The 15,335-nt window shown below is 61.1% G+C and overlaps 2 protein-coding genes across 3 annotated transcripts; both read right to left on the minus strand.

Moving 5' to 3' along the window:
* Positions 1-203: 203 nt before the first annotated feature.
* Positions 204-5,213, minus strand: KRT17 (keratin 17). The gene is made up of 8 exons (XM_045488857.1): positions 4,714-5,213; positions 3,546-3,628; positions 3,015-3,171; positions 2,259-2,420; positions 1,713-1,838; positions 1,400-1,620; positions 1,265-1,290; positions 204-431 (listed from the first exon to the last, which is right to left on the minus strand). The coding sequence occupies exons 1-8, from the start codon at positions 5,143-5,145 to the stop codon at positions 337-339; spliced, it is 1,302 nt and encodes a 433-aa protein (XP_045344813.1). The 5' UTR covers positions 5,146-5,213; the 3' UTR covers positions 204-336.
* Positions 5,214-7,027: 1,814 nt separating this feature from the next.
* On the minus strand, positions 7,028-13,899 carry LOC123603703 (keratin, type I cytoskeletal 42). 2 transcript variants are annotated; one of them, XM_045488855.1, is made up of 8 exons: positions 13,217-13,899; positions 11,334-11,416; positions 11,050-11,206; positions 9,744-9,905; positions 9,028-9,153; positions 8,553-8,773; positions 7,459-7,508; positions 7,028-7,336 (listed from the first exon to the last, which is right to left on the minus strand). In XM_045488855.1, exons 1-8 carry the CDS (start codon positions 13,733-13,735, stop codon positions 7,239-7,241), a joined length of 1,416 nt encoding a protein of 471 aa, XP_045344811.1. In that variant the 5' UTR covers positions 13,736-13,899; the 3' UTR covers positions 7,028-7,238. The 2 variants fall into 2 exon arrangements, with proteins under 2 accessions (XP_045344811.1, XP_045344812.1); XM_045488856.1 differs by lacking the exon at positions 9,028-9,153 and having other exon boundaries at positions 8,553-8,743; positions 13,217-13,893.
* Between the last annotated feature and the right edge of the window lie 1,436 nt (positions 13,900-15,335).

Raw genomic sequence — 15,335 nt, forward strand, 5'->3', positions numbered from 1 at the left:
TGCCTGGACCACCCTCCCAAGGATCACTGACCCTTCGGAGATGCAAAGTGCCCCCCTAAGCCCTGCCCAGACCTACTCTTTATCCCGATCCTAGACCACCCTTGACCTCCAAGTCAACAACAGTTGGTGTCCACGGACTTTTCTCCCAGTTCACCGATTGCTCGCTAGGGCCACCTCAGTGGCTACAATCAGGATGAATTCCATATGAGTCAACAAGCTTTATTGGTCAGGCAAGGGGTTATGGAAAAGGGACTAAGCCAGGAGTTGAGGCTGGGGAATCCAGAGGCTACAGGGTCAGTAGGGGAGCCTGGGGGGCTGGCCAGGAGGAGCAGAGTCTCAGCGGGTGGTCTGGTGGACCTGCTCGCGGGAGGAGATGACCTTGCCATCCTGGACCTCTTCCACAATGGTGCGCACCTGGCGTGTGGTCACGGCTGCAGGAGACAGACACTCCGAGGTGGGGTGGGGGCCGAGAAACCCTGGCTCAGCCCCCAGTTCCCTGAGTAGAGCTAGCTCTCCCGCCACAGCCATTTGCGGTCCCTGCCTCTTCTCACCTCTCAATATCACATCCAGACACTCGTCCCTCCTGCTCTTGCCACTCCCTGTCACATCCCCTCCCTGTGGCAGTGCCCCTGTAGGAGTCCAGCTTCCCAGATGGGAGGTTTGATCCTGACCCACTGTGTCCTTCTGCAAGACTGGGTGCTACCCAATGGGGTCTATCTCTATTTCTCTGCAGTCTCCAGGGCATGGGCTGGGCTCCTGTCTCCTTCGTCTCCAGACTGGGATCTCCAAGACAAGAACCAGGTCCGCATCACCCCCATTAGACTAGATTCCCTGGGGCCAGGATCTTATCTTTCCCATCACACTGGGATCTAGAAGGCAAGGACCATGTCCCTTTCTCCCTTCAGACTACAGATCCCACGGTCAGGACTGCTCATCTGTAAGGTTCTCAAGAACAAAGACCACGAGAGACCATGTCCCTGATCTCCCCGTCAGAGGAGAGTCTCCAGGGCTAGGACCAGTTCTGCCCCAATCAAACTAGGATCTCTAGGGTAAGAACCATCTCTCTGCCCTGCCCACATCAGACTAGTGTCTCCCTCATCTGATTCCCTTGAGCATCAGTCCTGAGCCCTAACGGGTCCCTTTCTACACACACCCCTACTGAGGATCAGCCGTCACTCCCTGCAGGTCCTGGGACTCTCCCCAGCAATGAGCAGATGGGTTGCCTGCCCCGTGCACCCCCACCCTCAGCTACCAAGATCCTTACGTTCTTTGGGCTTGTAGTGAGTCAGGCTAGAGGAAAAAAAAAGAGAGAGAAAGAGGAGATTAGATTTGGGTCTGAGAGTTCCACCCCCACTCCAGACCCCCAGCCCCTGGCCCCTGGCCCCCCGCCCCCACTCACTGGGCATCCTCGCCCTCCAGCAGGCGGCGGTAGGTGGCGATCTCCTGCTCCAGCCGCGTCTTCACGTCCAGCAGGATCTTGTACTCCTGGTTCTGCTGCTCCATCTCGCAGCGCAGCTGGGCCAGCTGCTCCTCCACGCTGCCGATCAGCCCCTGGATCTGGGCCAGCTGCACGCAGTAGCGGTTCTCTGTCTCAGCCAGGCTACCTTCCAGGGATGCTTTCTGCAGGAGGGCAGGAAGCTCAGGGGTCAGCAAGGGGGGTCGGTGCCCCCTCCAGGGTCCCTGGTGCACCCCAGGCCTGGCAGCTCCCCTACCATGCTGAGCTGGGACTGCAGCTCGATCTCCAAGGCCTGCATGGTGCGCCGGAGCTCGGAGATCTCGCTCTTGCCGCTCTGCACCAGCTCGCTGTTGGTGGCCACCTCGCGGTTCAGCTCCTCTGTCTGCAGACAGGACACAGGAGAGTGCAGCGTGAGCTTGGGATCCCTTCTCCAAGTCAGATGACACCCACGGCCTCCGTATGATCAGCCCAGGGCCCATGCTGTGCCCACACGGGCACCTGGGGCTCTCCCCACCCCCCATAACTCCCCTTGGACACGGTCCCCTTCCTGATCTCCGCTGGGCCTCTCAGCCCCCTCCCAAACCTAACTGTGGGGGCAGTGTGCCTTCTCACCAGCATCCCACTTTCCAAAGCCCAGAAACCTCCTGGCCTGTTGATGCAATGGGTGACCCTGATCCCATGGGGTCGATGTGGCTCACTGAGGATAGGGCACCCCCAAGATGCCAGGTACTGGGCATCAGTCGGGATTCAGTCCTTGCCCCCCATCCGCTGGGAGAGGCCTCCGGGCCACAGCAGCCCCCACCTTGCTAAAGAACCAGTCCTCTGCGTCCTTGCGGTTCTTCTCCGCCATCTTCTCGTACTGGTCGCGCATCTCAGACAGGATTCGGCTCAGGTCCACGCCAGGGGCGGCGTCCATCTCCACGTTGATCTCACCACCCACCTGGCCTCGCAGGGCGTTCATCTCCTGTGAGGGAGGGGGGTGTGGGTGTGGGCATGCGGAGCTGTCCTGCTCTCTTACTCTCCAGACCCCTCCCAAGGAGCCCCCCTTCATTCTGCTTCTACCCCCTGCCCCTCCTGTTGACTCTTGTTCATCTGCTCTGCATGGGCTCTGCCTCTGCCATCAGACTGGAGGTTCCCTAAGGACAGGTTCTATGCCCCCCCCCCCAATTAGACTGAGGGCTCTCCAAAGATAAAATCTAATTCTTAGGCCAGTACACCTAAGACATCCCCTTGAATTCCCAAACTTCCACATAGGGTCCAGGTTCAAGGGTTTGGGCTAGAACAAGGAGACCTCTTCACTGACCCCTTGTCCTCCTGAGGGAGGCCAGGATGGGGAGAAGGGGCCTCTGCGGACCCTGGGAGGGTCCCCAGATTCAAGGAAACAAGGTGGTACATGGAAGGGACTAGGGGTCAGGGCTCCACAAACAGGGCTGCCCCATAAGGTGACCAGCCCTGGAGCACCTGCTCTGTGCTCTTCCCTCGGTCCCGGCTCTGGCACAGCCCCAGAGCCCTGCCACCCCCTCCACAGCCTTTTTGACCTGCTGCCCCACCACCTCACCTCCTCGTGGTTCTTCCGCAGGTAGGCCAGCTCCTCCTTGAGGTTCTCGATCTGCATCTCCAGGTCGGCTCTGGCCAGGGTCAGCTCGTCCAACACCCTGCGCAGGCCATTGGTGTCGGCCTCCACACTCACCCGCAGGGCCTGCTCCGTCTCAAACCTGCAAAAGGAAACAGAGACTTAGTCTCGATGCTTGGACCCGCAGGCCCAGGTCCCGGCCAGCATCCGGCCTCTGCTGGTGAGGCACCATGGAGGTGGGGGTGTGGAGGGGAAGCAGAATGCTGCCTCAGGGCCCTGGGACCCTGCGGGGCCAAGCCCCACCCCCACTGGGCTTCTAGCTTCTCTCTTCTCTGCCTCCTGCCTCGCCTCCCTCTCTCTGCCTAAGCCCAGCGGCCTTCAGAATTTGCTGCATTTGCCACATCCATGACTAAACGGTGGACTCCCCCACCCCAGCTGCTGGCCCTTGCCATAGCAACTGCGGTCCTGGGGTGGGGAGGGGCTCCGGTTCCTCCCAGCCCCCTGGCCAGGGCTCACTTGGTGCGGAAGTCATCAGCTGCCAGGCGGGCGTTGTCAATCTGCAGCAGGATGTTGGCATTGTCCACGGTGGCCGTGAGGATCTGGGGAGACGGGAAAGTGGTAAGGCTGTCGGTAGGGAGTAGCTCAGCCCAGACCAGGGTTCTGAGATGGATCTTCCTGCCTGGAGGCCAGGATGTGGCTGTCTTCAGGAAGGCTCTCTTCCTGCCCAGCCCCTCACCTTTACCAGGCAGTAATTGTTGGCAGAGGAGGGACCGGCAGGGGTCTGAGGCACTGAAGCTTGCCTCCTCTCCCCACCCCCAGACCTGCCTCCTCCCACAAGGACCCCCAGGCCAGACTCCCTTCAACCAGAGCAGGCAGCCAGCTGGGAGTGCCCAGCTGGGAAGAGAAGAATGGGAGAGATCCCCTGGGGCAGAAGTTGTCCCAGAATCCCAGACAGAGCAACAGATGTGAACAACCCCCTCATTTTACAATTGGGGAGATGGTGCCCCTGAGAGGCTCCCCCAAAAGGCCCCTACGAGAGCCCTCACCAACGAGTAGTTCCAAATCAGAAGTCATGACCCCTGTTGGGCCCAAACCCCAGACTCCAGCAGGCAGCTCTGCCCTTGGGAGGTCTGCTGAACCCCATTCTTGAGGGGACAGTGGGAGGGATGGGGAAGCCAGAAAAATTCCCAAATAAGACACACAGAGGCCTTCCTGAGGTCCCGCCCCCTGTCTCCACCTCCCCCTCCCAGCAGGTGCCGTCTTGAACTCACTAGATCCCTCACCCCATCATCACCCAAAATCCCCCTCTTGCTTCAAGAAGAGAGATGCCCACGTATCTGGCAGCCCATGGGCCCAGCCTCTACGCGCATCCACTCATCTTATCCTCCAATGACATGAGGTGGCGGCAACAAGCTCTGTGATGAGGGAACTGAGACTCAGAGGAGCTCCATGAGGCTCACTTGTCCCTGGCCCAGACTGCTGCCCCCCGTAAAGGGGAATGTGGGCCACACAGTGGCTCCAAGGTGGGTTCCCAGAGGCCAACCCAGAGCCAAGCTGTCCTCGGCTCCCTGAGAGCCCGTGGCAGCCCCCTAGGCTGACTCCAGGCCATGGTCAAGGATACCAGACGGGGGGGGGGAGGAGAAGCCATGCCCCCCAAAGGCTCTGTCCCACCAGCAGGCCCTACCTTGTTCTTCAGGTCCTCGATGGTCTGGTAGTAGTGGCTGTAGTCACGGGCGGGCCCCGGGGCCTGCTTCTGGTACCAGTCCCGGATCTTCACCTCCAGCTCAGTGTTGGCCTCCTCCAGGGCGCGCACCTTGTCCAGGTAGGAGGCCAGCCGGTCGTTGAGGTTCTGCATGGTGGCCTTCTCCCCACCCGCCAGCAGCCCGTCCACGGCCCCAAAGCTGCCACCGTAACCACTGCCAGAGCCAAAGCTGTAGCAGCTTGAATAGCTGCTGCCCCCGAGGGCACTGCCCAGGCCCCCCGCAGACCCCAGCCTGCAGGAGCCAGGGCCCAGGCTGCCAGACAGCCGGCAGGAGGTGCGGGACGAGCCGCCCCCCAGGCCAGAGGAGCCCTTGATGGAGCTGGAGGAGGTGAACTGGCGGATGGTGGTGGTCATGGTGGCAGCGGCGGGTGGCAGGCAGGCACAGAGCAAGAGGGCGAGAGAGGAGAGAGGTCCGAGGTGCGTGTGGCTGCCGGGACTCGCCCGCCGCCTTTATAGATCGACAAGTGGGCGTAGCGATTACAACAGGCTCGCTCCTCTGTTTCCATTCTCCTGAGCTTTCATCACTGCTGGCTGCCTGCCAGCTCCCAGGTGGCTGCCGGCCCCCTCCCCTCCCACCATTGGGGCTTTGCCTCATTTCCCCGAACCCCCGTGCTGGGTGTCTGCGCGAGTGCATGTCTCTGGTCTCAGGCCTGTCACCTGTGATTCAGGCAGGCCCTCCAGCTATGCTTTCCCATGACCTAATACGGAGAAGAGGAGAAGCAGGACGTCACCGTCACCGGGCCCTCCCAGGCAGCTGCCACCCCAGCCCAGCCCACCGGGCCCCCGTGTCTGGCAGGGAAACCGGTCGGGGAACCAGGCAGACCCCAGCCTGAGGCCGGTCTCCTTCACCACATGCCACACCACAGTCCTGGCCTGGGGCTGGGTGCTGGGGAGAGGGTGAGGACTGAGACCCTGTCCCACCTTGGACACTGGACTTAAGCCCACTAGGCTCACCACACAACACAGCGACTCTCAGATTACCACCCCATTTTACAGATAAGGAAACTTCGAGAGGGATAGTGTCCCGCTGGCCCATGTGACCGCAGAACCGGGCTGGCAGGGCTCCTGCTTCCTTCATCCCCAGTGTGCCACAGAGCCCAACACTTCCCACAGCCCCGACACACTGCCCCCGCCCTCTGCAGAGCCCTGGCACCAGCTCCAGGAGCTGTGATTCCATCTGGCCACACTGCCCCTATCCCTGGAAACCCCAGGGACCCAGCCTGCCCTTCTAACCTTTCCTCACCTCCCTCCTGGGCCAGGGTGGGCAAGGAAGAGCTTAGGTAGAGAGCTTAAGTGGCGAGCCGGGGTTGGGGGGGTGGGGGGAGACCCTCCCTGTGAAAGGGACGGCCGTGCCCCTGGCCACTCTCCTTATCCCTCCTGTACCCAAAGAGGCCTCAGGGTGAGGTGAGGGGCAGCCACCTCGGGTGCCGGCCAGATGGAAATATAAAGGACACTGCCTAAGGGTCTTCCTGAGAACCCCCAGCGAGTCCTTCCCACCCTGAAGCCTCCCCCAGAAACCCACCCCAGTCCCCTCATGGGGCCCCCACCCGCCCTGCCCACCACCCTCAGCCTGGCCCTGGGTCCCGGGGTCCCGGCAGGCTCGCTGAATGGAATGTGGCCGTGTCCCAGATTGCTGATGGCTTCCACTTCCCAGGCAGGCCCAGACATCCCCTCCTAGCAGCTGAGAGAGATTCCCCAACAGCCCAGCAGCTGCCAAGCCACCAGAGCAAACAGGATGCCCCCCACGCTCACACATACAGCAGCCACCCCGCCCCACAGACTCCCCGAGCTGGGCCAAGCTGGTTTCCTGGGCTGGCCGTGCCACCGCCACCCCCTCTCGCCCATCAACACCTTGGACCATGCCTTTAGAAAGCCCCCCTGCCCAGCCCTTCTCCCTCTGATCTTGAACCCAGACCTGCCCCAGCCTGAGGCAGGGAGTTCTCTAGAAGGGGTGTGGTTCCCCAGAAAGTCTATGGGGCCCTCCTGCAGACCAGCCCATGGGGACCCACGGGCTGATTCTTAGAAACTTTCCCAGCTCGATGGGCTCTCCCATCCCTTTGCCCTCAATCTCCTGCCTTCTTCCCTCTGGCCTCCCGGGAGCCCCCCAGGCCTGGATGAGGCGGACAGAACAGGTTTGCAGGTGACAAGTGTCACCCAAGCCCTCAAACTGTCCTCCTCCCCAGTCCCTCAGCCCACACCGCCCCAAGCCAATGACTGGACCAGATCACACGAGGCATTGAACTTCAGGCAAAGCTTTAATAGCAGACACTGGGGCAATTCTAGGAGGACCCTCGGTGAGGGGCTGCAGGAAACAGATACAGAAAGGCAACAGCTCTTGGCTGGTGGCCCAGATGGGCACTCAGGGTGCGGCACTAGCATGCTGGGAGCCCAAGGCGATGGCTCCCCCGTGACCCTCGAGGCTGGGCTGTCACAGGTGGAAAGGGGCCTCAGTGTGTGGAGCGGTGGACCTGCTCGCGGGAGGAGACCACCTTGCCATCCTGGACTTCCTCCATAATGGTGCGCACCTGGCGGGTGGTCACTGTGGCTGCAGGCGGTGGAGGAGGGGGCACAGGAAATCTCAGGCCCGAGCCCCTCCCCCAGTCTCCCGCACAGACGGGTCCCCGGCCTCTCCCCACTCCCTTCGGGCCAGACAGGGCAGGCTCTTACCTTCCCGGGTGGGCTGTGAGATCAGGGAAGAGGAGTACTGGGTGGCCAGGCTGCAGGGAGGGAGAGGGAGGCCTGTCAGTGCAGGGGTGCGGGCCAGGAGCCCGGCCCCGTGGAGAAGGAGCGGCTGGGGAGGACTAGGGCGAGGGGAGAGAGGTCCCAGCAAACCAGAGAGAAATCACAGCTGAGAGTACCACAAGGGTCAAAGGGCATCGGCCCCGTGGGCAGGACTAAGGAAAGGGGACGCCCCCACAGGAGGCCCAGAGGCACTTTGTGGCTAACCAGGGATTTACAAGGAGAAGCTGAGCAAGTGGTTTTTCCATATCCCAAAGGGCCCAACAAACAGACTCTCTTAAAGCGGGAGAGATTGTGGTTAGACTATAGGTGCGCTTTGCCATCGTCAGGGAGCAAAAAGCTGGAACGTGTGACTTAGCATGGAGATCCCAGGACATTCTCAGCCCCTTTACACTGGGGCCCGGATGTACCCTCCCAGCTCCAAGCCAGATCACCACCCACCTGGCTCCTTATCCCATCCCGGGTAATGGCATCACCAGCCAGTCATCAGAACCAGAAACCCAGGGTCATCGTCCTCCGCTCCTTCGTGGGCTCACTCAACACGTGTTGCGTCCCGCCAGGGAGCCACGCTCGCCCCCACGTCCAGGCATCTAGCGCCGCTGTTTTTAACTACAACACATCCTCTCCACACACCACCTGCCTCTCCCTGCCCTCCACCCCCGCCTTACAGCAGGGCTTCTCTGGCCCGACTCCCTGCTCCTGCCTCCTGACAGACAGGTCTCCCTGCCCCCACCGGGGCCCTTCTGATGCATTTCTCCCTATGCAGCCAGCGCGAACGTTCTAAGACATCTCGATGATAGTACCACTCCTCTGTGCAAACTCCCTCCGTGGCTCCCCGTTTCCCACACCGTCTAGTCCAGACGCTTTCATTCGGCCTTCAATGCTCCTCACAGCGGGACCCCTGCCAGTATCTGCCAGTGTCACCTCCTGCAGACCCCTGCACCTCCCCAGCACAAACGTCCCTGCCTGGATGCAGCGGCCCCCCGACCGACCCAAGCGTGTGCCCCAGTGCCCCCACTCACTGGGCATCCTCGCCCTCCAGCAGGCGGCGGTAGGTGGCGATCTCTTGCTCCAGCCGTGTCTTCACGTCCAGCAGTACCTGGTACTCGTTGTTCTGGCGCTCCATGTCACAGCGGAGCTCACACAGCTGCTGCTCGATGTTGCTGATGAGCCCCTGCAACTGGGCCAGCTGGGCCCCGTAGCGGGCCTCGGTCTCCGCCAGGCTGCCCTCCAGCGATGCTTTCTGTGGGCCAAAGCACGGGTGGCTGGGTGAGACCCAGCTGGGACCCTTCTCCAGGGCGCAGCACCCAGAAGGGGGACGCATCCGCGTGGGTGTGCGGGTGCCGCCAGCACCATGGGGCAGTAACAGAGGCAGAGAGGGACCCATGTGAAGTGACAGGCTGGGTGGGGATTTCGGGTCCTCCGAATGGAAGTCTAGGAGGCTGGGCCCACCCTGGGGTGACGGGTACAGGCCAGGGAGGGGGTCGGAGGCCCTACCATGCTGAGCTGGGACTGCAGCTCAATCTCCAGATTCTGCACGGAGCGGCGGAGCTCTGTGATCTCCGTCCTGCTGCTCTGCAGGGCCTCGGTGTTGGTGGCCACCTCACGGTTCAGCTCCTCCGTCTGGAAGGCGGGTGGGTGGGGTGCGGGGCACAGGGTCTTGAGAAAGCTTGCAGAGGTGGGGCAGAGGACAGGGTCCACCTCCGAGCCCTGACCTCCTCGACCTGCTCCCCCAGCCCCTCCCTGGCTCTGGGGGCTGCAAACACACCCGCACACAGACACCCTCTGTGCCCACCCTGGGACTCAGTGGACGCACCGTGCTTTGCATTCAATAGTCCTACTGAGCACTGCGCAAAAACAGCTTTTACTCTCTTTGTGCCTGTTACTGTCCTGGGTACTGTAGCTGCTAGGTGTGTGTTTACTAAGGGCACGAGGTATTCATCCAAACACACACATACCTACAAATATGCTGGGGGAAGCCCCAGACAGGGATGACGGGCCCTGGATCCGTTCCCCAGGCCGCAGCGTGGCTTGTGTGAGCCTGAGGCCCCTCTGAGCCCCACAATCTGCATCTGGACATGAGCAGTGGGTCCAACGGGTTTCCAAAGGTCCTTCCAGCGGGGACAGCTGTGATCTACAAGTGCTCCAGCCTGTTCTCAGGACCCAGCACACGTATGGAGCAAGTTCACACTTGCTCACGCACGGCCACCCACCTTGCTGAAGAACCAGTCCTCGGCGTCCTTGCGGTTCTTCTCCGCCATCTTCTCGTACTGGTCGCGCATCTCATTCAGGATGCGGCTCAGGTCCACGCCGGGGGCGGCGTCCATCTCCACGCTGACGTCCCCGCCCACCTGGCCTCTCAGGGCGTTCATTTCCTGGGCAAGAGGAGAACAGGAGCTCACCAGGGCCATCCCAGGGAGAGACCCTGGGGCCGGGCCTCTCTCCCTCAGGGAGATGGGTACCGATGACCGACAGACACAGACAGCCCAATGGCTCCTCCCCTTGAAGATGGAGGTGGATGTGAGATCATGTCTTGAACATGCAGGGCTGTGAATGTGGACCATGTCCCCCAACTCTCACTCAGAGATGGACTTTGCCCTGTTCCAATGTGTGCGGGGCGAGGAGAGACGGTAACTCCCCAGCCCGTCAGGGGATGAGCCAGGACAGCCTCACTCACGTCCCTGACCACCCGCCTCGTCCCCTGCCCCCAACCGCACAGGGGAAGCAGTCCCTTGCTGGCATCTGCAGAACCAGAACTTGCTAGGAGATGTTAATCTGCTGGGGCGGGGACGCAATCTGTATGACCAGCCTCAAAGCCAAGTGGAGACACTTTCTGGGCTCCTGCTTCTCCAAGATTAGACTCCCCTAGCGTGGGCCAGCCCAGAGGTTGGCCCAGAAGGAAGCCGCAGGCTCATTAGTCCCCCTACAGGGTCTGGGATCCTGACCCTTGGGTTGAGCCTTAGGGTCTGTAGGACTCCAAGACTCTCTGAAAAAGGGAGGTGGGAGAAGGTGGCAAAGCGGTGGCGTCAGACGTGGGTGTGGCTATGGGTCAGAAAGACCTGTGCTGCTCTGGATAAATCCCTTCACCTCTCTGAGCCTCAGTCTCTTCACTGGTGAGGGAAGGAAAGAGCACCCTTCTCCCAGGGCCACTGTCAGTATCAGCTGAGATAATTGCCATGAATCACTTGTAATGTGCTGAGCAGATTTTGGTTGTTGTTATGACTATCACTATTACAATTAATTAGAGTAATTAGCATGCGTGTTCTTAGACTGATTTGCTCATCAGATAGTTAACTGCCACCACTCAATAGGTCGTGCCTTGAGGGACAAGGGAAGTATCTTGGGGTGGGGGGGGGGGGGGGAGAGGGTCCTCCAGGCCTCGTGCAGGGCCCCCTGAGGGTCTCCCAGGTTCAGGGCCAGAACTAGACTGAGAGCATGGCCTTGGCCCAGGAAGATTTGGGAGCCCCAGCCTTGCTTATTCCCAGGTGAGTTTCTCCTACACTTCCAGGACAGCCTCACCTCCTCGTGGTTCTTCTTCAGGAAGGCCAGCTCCTCCTTGAGGTTCTCGATCTGCATCTCCAGGTCGGCCCTGGCCAGGGTCAGCTCGTCCAGCACCCTGCGCAGGCCATTGGTGTCGGCCTCCACAGTCATCCGCAGGTTCAGCTCAGTCTCGTACCTGGAAAGGGTGGAGGCATGAGCCAAGGAGCGCCCCAGGACACCCCCTTGTACGCACAGAGAGCTCTGGTGTGCAGAGCTGGGCCCAACACCCGCCCCCGGGGACAGCCCTGGAGGCGCAGGCTCACTTGTTGCGGAAGTCATCAGCTGCCAGACGGGCGTTGTCGATCTGCAGCACCAAGCTGGCATTGTCAATGGTGGCCGCCAGGATCTGGGAGGCACAGTGGGCTGGGTGAGCAAGCACCCTGGGAAGGCCCCGCAACACCCTTCTTGCAGCCCCTTTGGAGAGTGGACCAGATAGAGGAGATGAGGGCCCCGCAATCTCCCCCTCAGGGCACCCTGCGAGAGGGCCCACAAAGTGGTGGGGGCGCAGTGCCCAGGCACAGGTAACCATGAAGTCAGGAGAGACCCATAATATTCCCGTGGACCTCACTCTCTCTTCCCCAACTGAGATCACCTCTAGGCTCGGTTGCCCCCTCCTCCAGGAAGCCCTCCTCCACACACCCCATGTGTGTGCCTCCTTCCGGTCACACCTCCTCCCTGCCCATCTCCTTCACAACACTTCTCCCAACTGTGATTTTCTCCACAACTTTTTTGGTCATTTCCTCCACTGGACTCAGCTCCAGGGGGACAAGGCCATATCTGTATCACTTTCTTTGGAATCCCTAGCCCTAGGCAAAGTACCTGGCCCAGAGTCAGCCCCCAAGAAACATTGGTTTAATTAGGCAATTAATTAATTAATTAACAAGATTATGACCAGCCCCACCTCAAACCTAAAGCAAAGTTCTCTCTTCCCACAGGGTCACCTGAGTGGTTGAAATGAGAGCAGGGAAGGGGCTCTGGAGGGGGCAGAAGGTCAGTTATTATTACTGCTGCTGTCACTGTTATCGTCAGAAAAGCTGAGAGGCTGTACTCCAGAGCCACGTGGGCGGAAGGAGAGGGAGGCCCCTAAATGCTGCCCAGAGGGAGGAGAGAGGAGGTCTTAGTGGAGGTGGCAGATGAGCTGGGAAGAATCTGGAAGCTTTTAAGGCTGAGGGCTGATGTGCAGAAGGTGTAAGAGGAAGCAGCCTCAGCAGCCAAAAAGTAGCTCCAATGGCCTCGTTCTGGGCCTCAGAGTCCCCTTCGGGGCCCTGTGAAGTGACCCTGGGTCTCAGTTTCCAGAGTGAGCCCAAGGGCCAATTTGTTACCCATCCTTGGCCTCAGTGGCCTACAGACCCGTCTCCTACCCACCTCCCTGCTCAGGAGGCTGATTGGGCCTAGCAAGGGGCCCTTGTGAAAACCCCCGAGGGGCGCAGTGACTCAGAGGGGCGGAGGCCTGATGCTCAGGCACAGGGGGGTTGTGGTGAGGAGCTGGCTGACCCCGAAGCTTGGAACGCTGACTCACCAGGGCTCCCCTGGGTTCCCTGCTGCTCAGACCAAGGCCCATATCTGATCTGGCACTCCCAGTCGTTCTGCTTCCAGGGGGCAATTGCAGGAATTCCCTTCCTGGCCGAGGTCCCGGGAAGGAGCAGACAAAGCCCCTCACAGGGCAGCACCAGACCTGGCTCCCTACCAGGAAAGAGCAGGCCCCAGTCTGGCCTCCCCTAAACATCCCGGCATTTCTTTTAGCTCTCACCTGCCTCGGGGTGGCGCAGGCTGCAGCACCAAAGGACCCTCCAGGGCGGGTCTCGTGCAGAAGACCCAGGCACCCCGTTCACAGAATGCCAAGGCCGTGCTCTTAGAGGTCATGAGCATGTGGGTATGTGTTGTGTTCTCCTTCAGACTCACTTAATCCCTTCCCTTGGGAGCTTCCAGTCTGAGCAGGAAGACATAGCTCCTTCCCTCAGGGACCCCCAGAGTGACTTTCCATGGTCATGCCAGTGAGAGAGTGAATGAAGGAAGGAACCAATGAATGATGGAGACCCAGGGCAGAGAAGAAATGTTGGAAAAGGTCCAAAGTTGGGAGGGAGGGAGTCAGAAGCAGGTAGTAAGGACACAAGGCAGAGGGCAGGGAGCTGGCTGGCCCACACACCTTGTTCCTCAGGTCCTCGATGGTCTTGAAGTAGGGGCTGTAGTCGCGGGCGGGGCCCGGCCCCTGCTTCTGGTACCAGTCCCGGATCTTCACCTCCAGGTCGGCGTTGGCCTCCTCCAGGGCGCGCACCTTGTCCAGGTAGGAGGCCAGCCGGTCGTTGAGGTTCTGCATGGTCTCCTTCTCGCTGCCCCCCAGCAGGGCGTCCGCGGCGCCGAAGCCGGAGCCAAAGCCCGCGCCGAAGCCGGAGCCGAAGCCCGCGCCGAAGCCGGAGCCGGAGCCGAAGCCCCCGCCCAGGCTGCAGGTGTAGCCCCCGCCGTAGCCGCCCCCCAAGCCCGCCGAGAAGCGGGATGAGGTGACCGACATGTTGCCACAGCTGCCGGCTCCCAGGAGGCTGGGGGCCCGGCAGGCGCCCCCCACACGAACCGAGGACACCCGAGAGAACCCCCCACCCGGCACACACAGGCCCTTGACGGAGCCAGAGGTTGAGAACTGGCGGATGCTGGTGGTGGTGGCAGCCATGGTGTCCACAAGTCAGGAGCAGGGTCTGGTCTGGACAGAGACCCCAGGCAGCTCTTTATAGCCAGGCTAAAACGGGGCTGGGCCCCCAGCTCTTGAAGTCAGAGCCAAAACCCCAGCCATGTAATTTATTTCCTTACCGGCCGCCCAGGGCCTGGGGCTCAGGCTGGACATGCCGAGTGCATCCCCCGGGCCCCATCCCCTGCCAGCGCCTGGCCTGGACAGGTGGCCTCTTAGCAGCCCATTGTCTGTTGGGAAACAAAGGTGGCGTTGGAGCCGCAGCCCCGGGGTAGGGTGAACCTCCATTCTCGGCCACAATTAGGCAGCTGAGCTCATCCTTGGGGGCAGTCCGGAGAACCCAGCCCTGGGAGCCAGACAGGGCCTAGAACAAGGCTCCACAAGCCTGGAGCACAGAGGCTGGTCTGGCCCCCCAACCAGCATTCCTGAGCCCCAGGGAGAGGGTGGAAAGATTTGGGATGACACCCTCTCCTAGGTACAATGTGGCCCTGAGAGAGCACACGCACTGACCCCACCCCCCCCGCCCCCAGACCAAAGGAGAGAATCAGCCTCTACTTGAGGTATTCCCCCAGCTGATCAATCCACGTCTGCGGGAGGGGACACAGCCCCTGGCCTGGGGGATCGGGATCTGAGGGGAATAGACACTGCCGTTGGCCTGAGGAAGCTTTGGATCCAAGCCTCACAGGAAGTCAATTCACAAGCCTGTTCCCTCCTTTGTAAAATGGGGGTCATTCCTGCCTCCCATGGTCTTTGAGGGAATCTGGAGAGGTGGTGGCATCAGTGAAGCTGGGGGTGGACTCAGGAGTTTGAGAGCAGAGGGAGAAAAACGAAGCAGAGAGTTAGGGTGACCGCTCCCGCTCATCCCCCCAGGAGCAAAGGAAGGCCACTCTGGAAGGGCTCCCTGGAGGAGGCGAAGCCAGATCTGTCTGTGCAGCTGGGCGTGTCCGCTAGCACTGTACCCAGGGGAGGGCCACCCCTGCGAGGGAGCAGAGCTGTCCCACTTCCTGGCAGCTGGCACCCGCCCGCCGCCCAACAAGAGATTACAGCCTAATCTCCTCGGCGCTAATGATTTAGGCACTGCCAGGACACTGGCGTCTACACCGGGCCTGTCTGAATGGGGAGCTTCCGGGGGTGGCCAGGGCCTGAGGGATGGGCAGGTGAGGGCGAACCTGGCTCCCATGCGGGTGGCCCGGGCTCTCAGCCCACACACAGGGACACAGAGGGAGTCAGGTTTTCCATGCAGGCCTCAGCAACGGGGCTGAGGCAGGCTGCTAGAAGGACTTCCTGCTTAGAAAGTGGGTGGCCTCCCAGGCGACGATGTCTCCTTGCTTGGGAAGTGGGGGCAGCACAAGCTATCTGGGAGAGAAGGGATGAACCCCAGCCTAACCCTGCTCCAGCCCTGCCTGCGAAGTCGAGGGGTGCCCAGGGCTGCTGGAGGAGGACGGAGAGGGGGCTCAAAATCAAGGCGGGGGAGCAAGGTCAGACCTCCAGGGTTCTCTCACAAGGTTAGACAGCAGGGAGGACTTCCTGGCAATCCAGGATGGTCTCTAGGAAGGACCTGGGGTCACCTGAGTGGGCCAGAGAC

Source organism: Leopardus geoffroyi, chromosome E1 (genome assembly GCF_018350155.1).
Source record: "Leopardus geoffroyi isolate Oge1 chromosome E1, O.geoffroyi_Oge1_pat1.0, whole genome shotgun sequence".
In the NCBI taxonomy this organism is placed as follows: domain Eukaryota; kingdom Metazoa; phylum Chordata; class Mammalia; order Carnivora; family Felidae; genus Leopardus; species Leopardus geoffroyi.

What these genes read in the sequence shown, in the direction of transcription:
- KRT17 (XM_045488857.1), bottom strand. Translation starts at nt 5,145, where the DNA reads ATGACCACCACCATCCGCCAGTTCACCTCCTCCAGCTCCATCAAGGGC. An exon ending in TCGAGGACCTGAAGAACAAG is followed by an intron (nt 3,629 to 4,713) that starts GTAGGGCCTGCT and finishes CCGTCTCCCCAG; the next exon opens with ATCCTCACGGCCACCGTGGA. An exon ending in CTGGAGGGCGAGGATGCCCA is followed by an intron (nt 1,291 to 1,399) that starts GTGAGTGGGGGC and finishes TTTTTCCTCTAG; the next exon opens with CCTGACTCACTACAAGCCCA.
- LOC123603703 (XM_045488855.1), bottom strand. Translation starts at nt 13,735, where the DNA reads ATGGCTGCCACCACCACCAGCATCCGCCAGTTCTCAACCTCTGGCTCC. An exon ending in TCGAGGACCTGAGGAACAAG is followed by an intron (nt 11,417 to 13,216) that starts GTGTGTGGGCCA and finishes TGTGCCTCCCAG; the next exon opens with ATCCTGGCGGCCACCATTGA. An exon ending in GCTGATGACTTCCGCAACAA is followed by an intron (nt 11,207 to 11,333) that starts GTGAGCCTGCGC and finishes CACCCTTTCCAG; the next exon opens with GTACGAGACTGAGCTGAACC.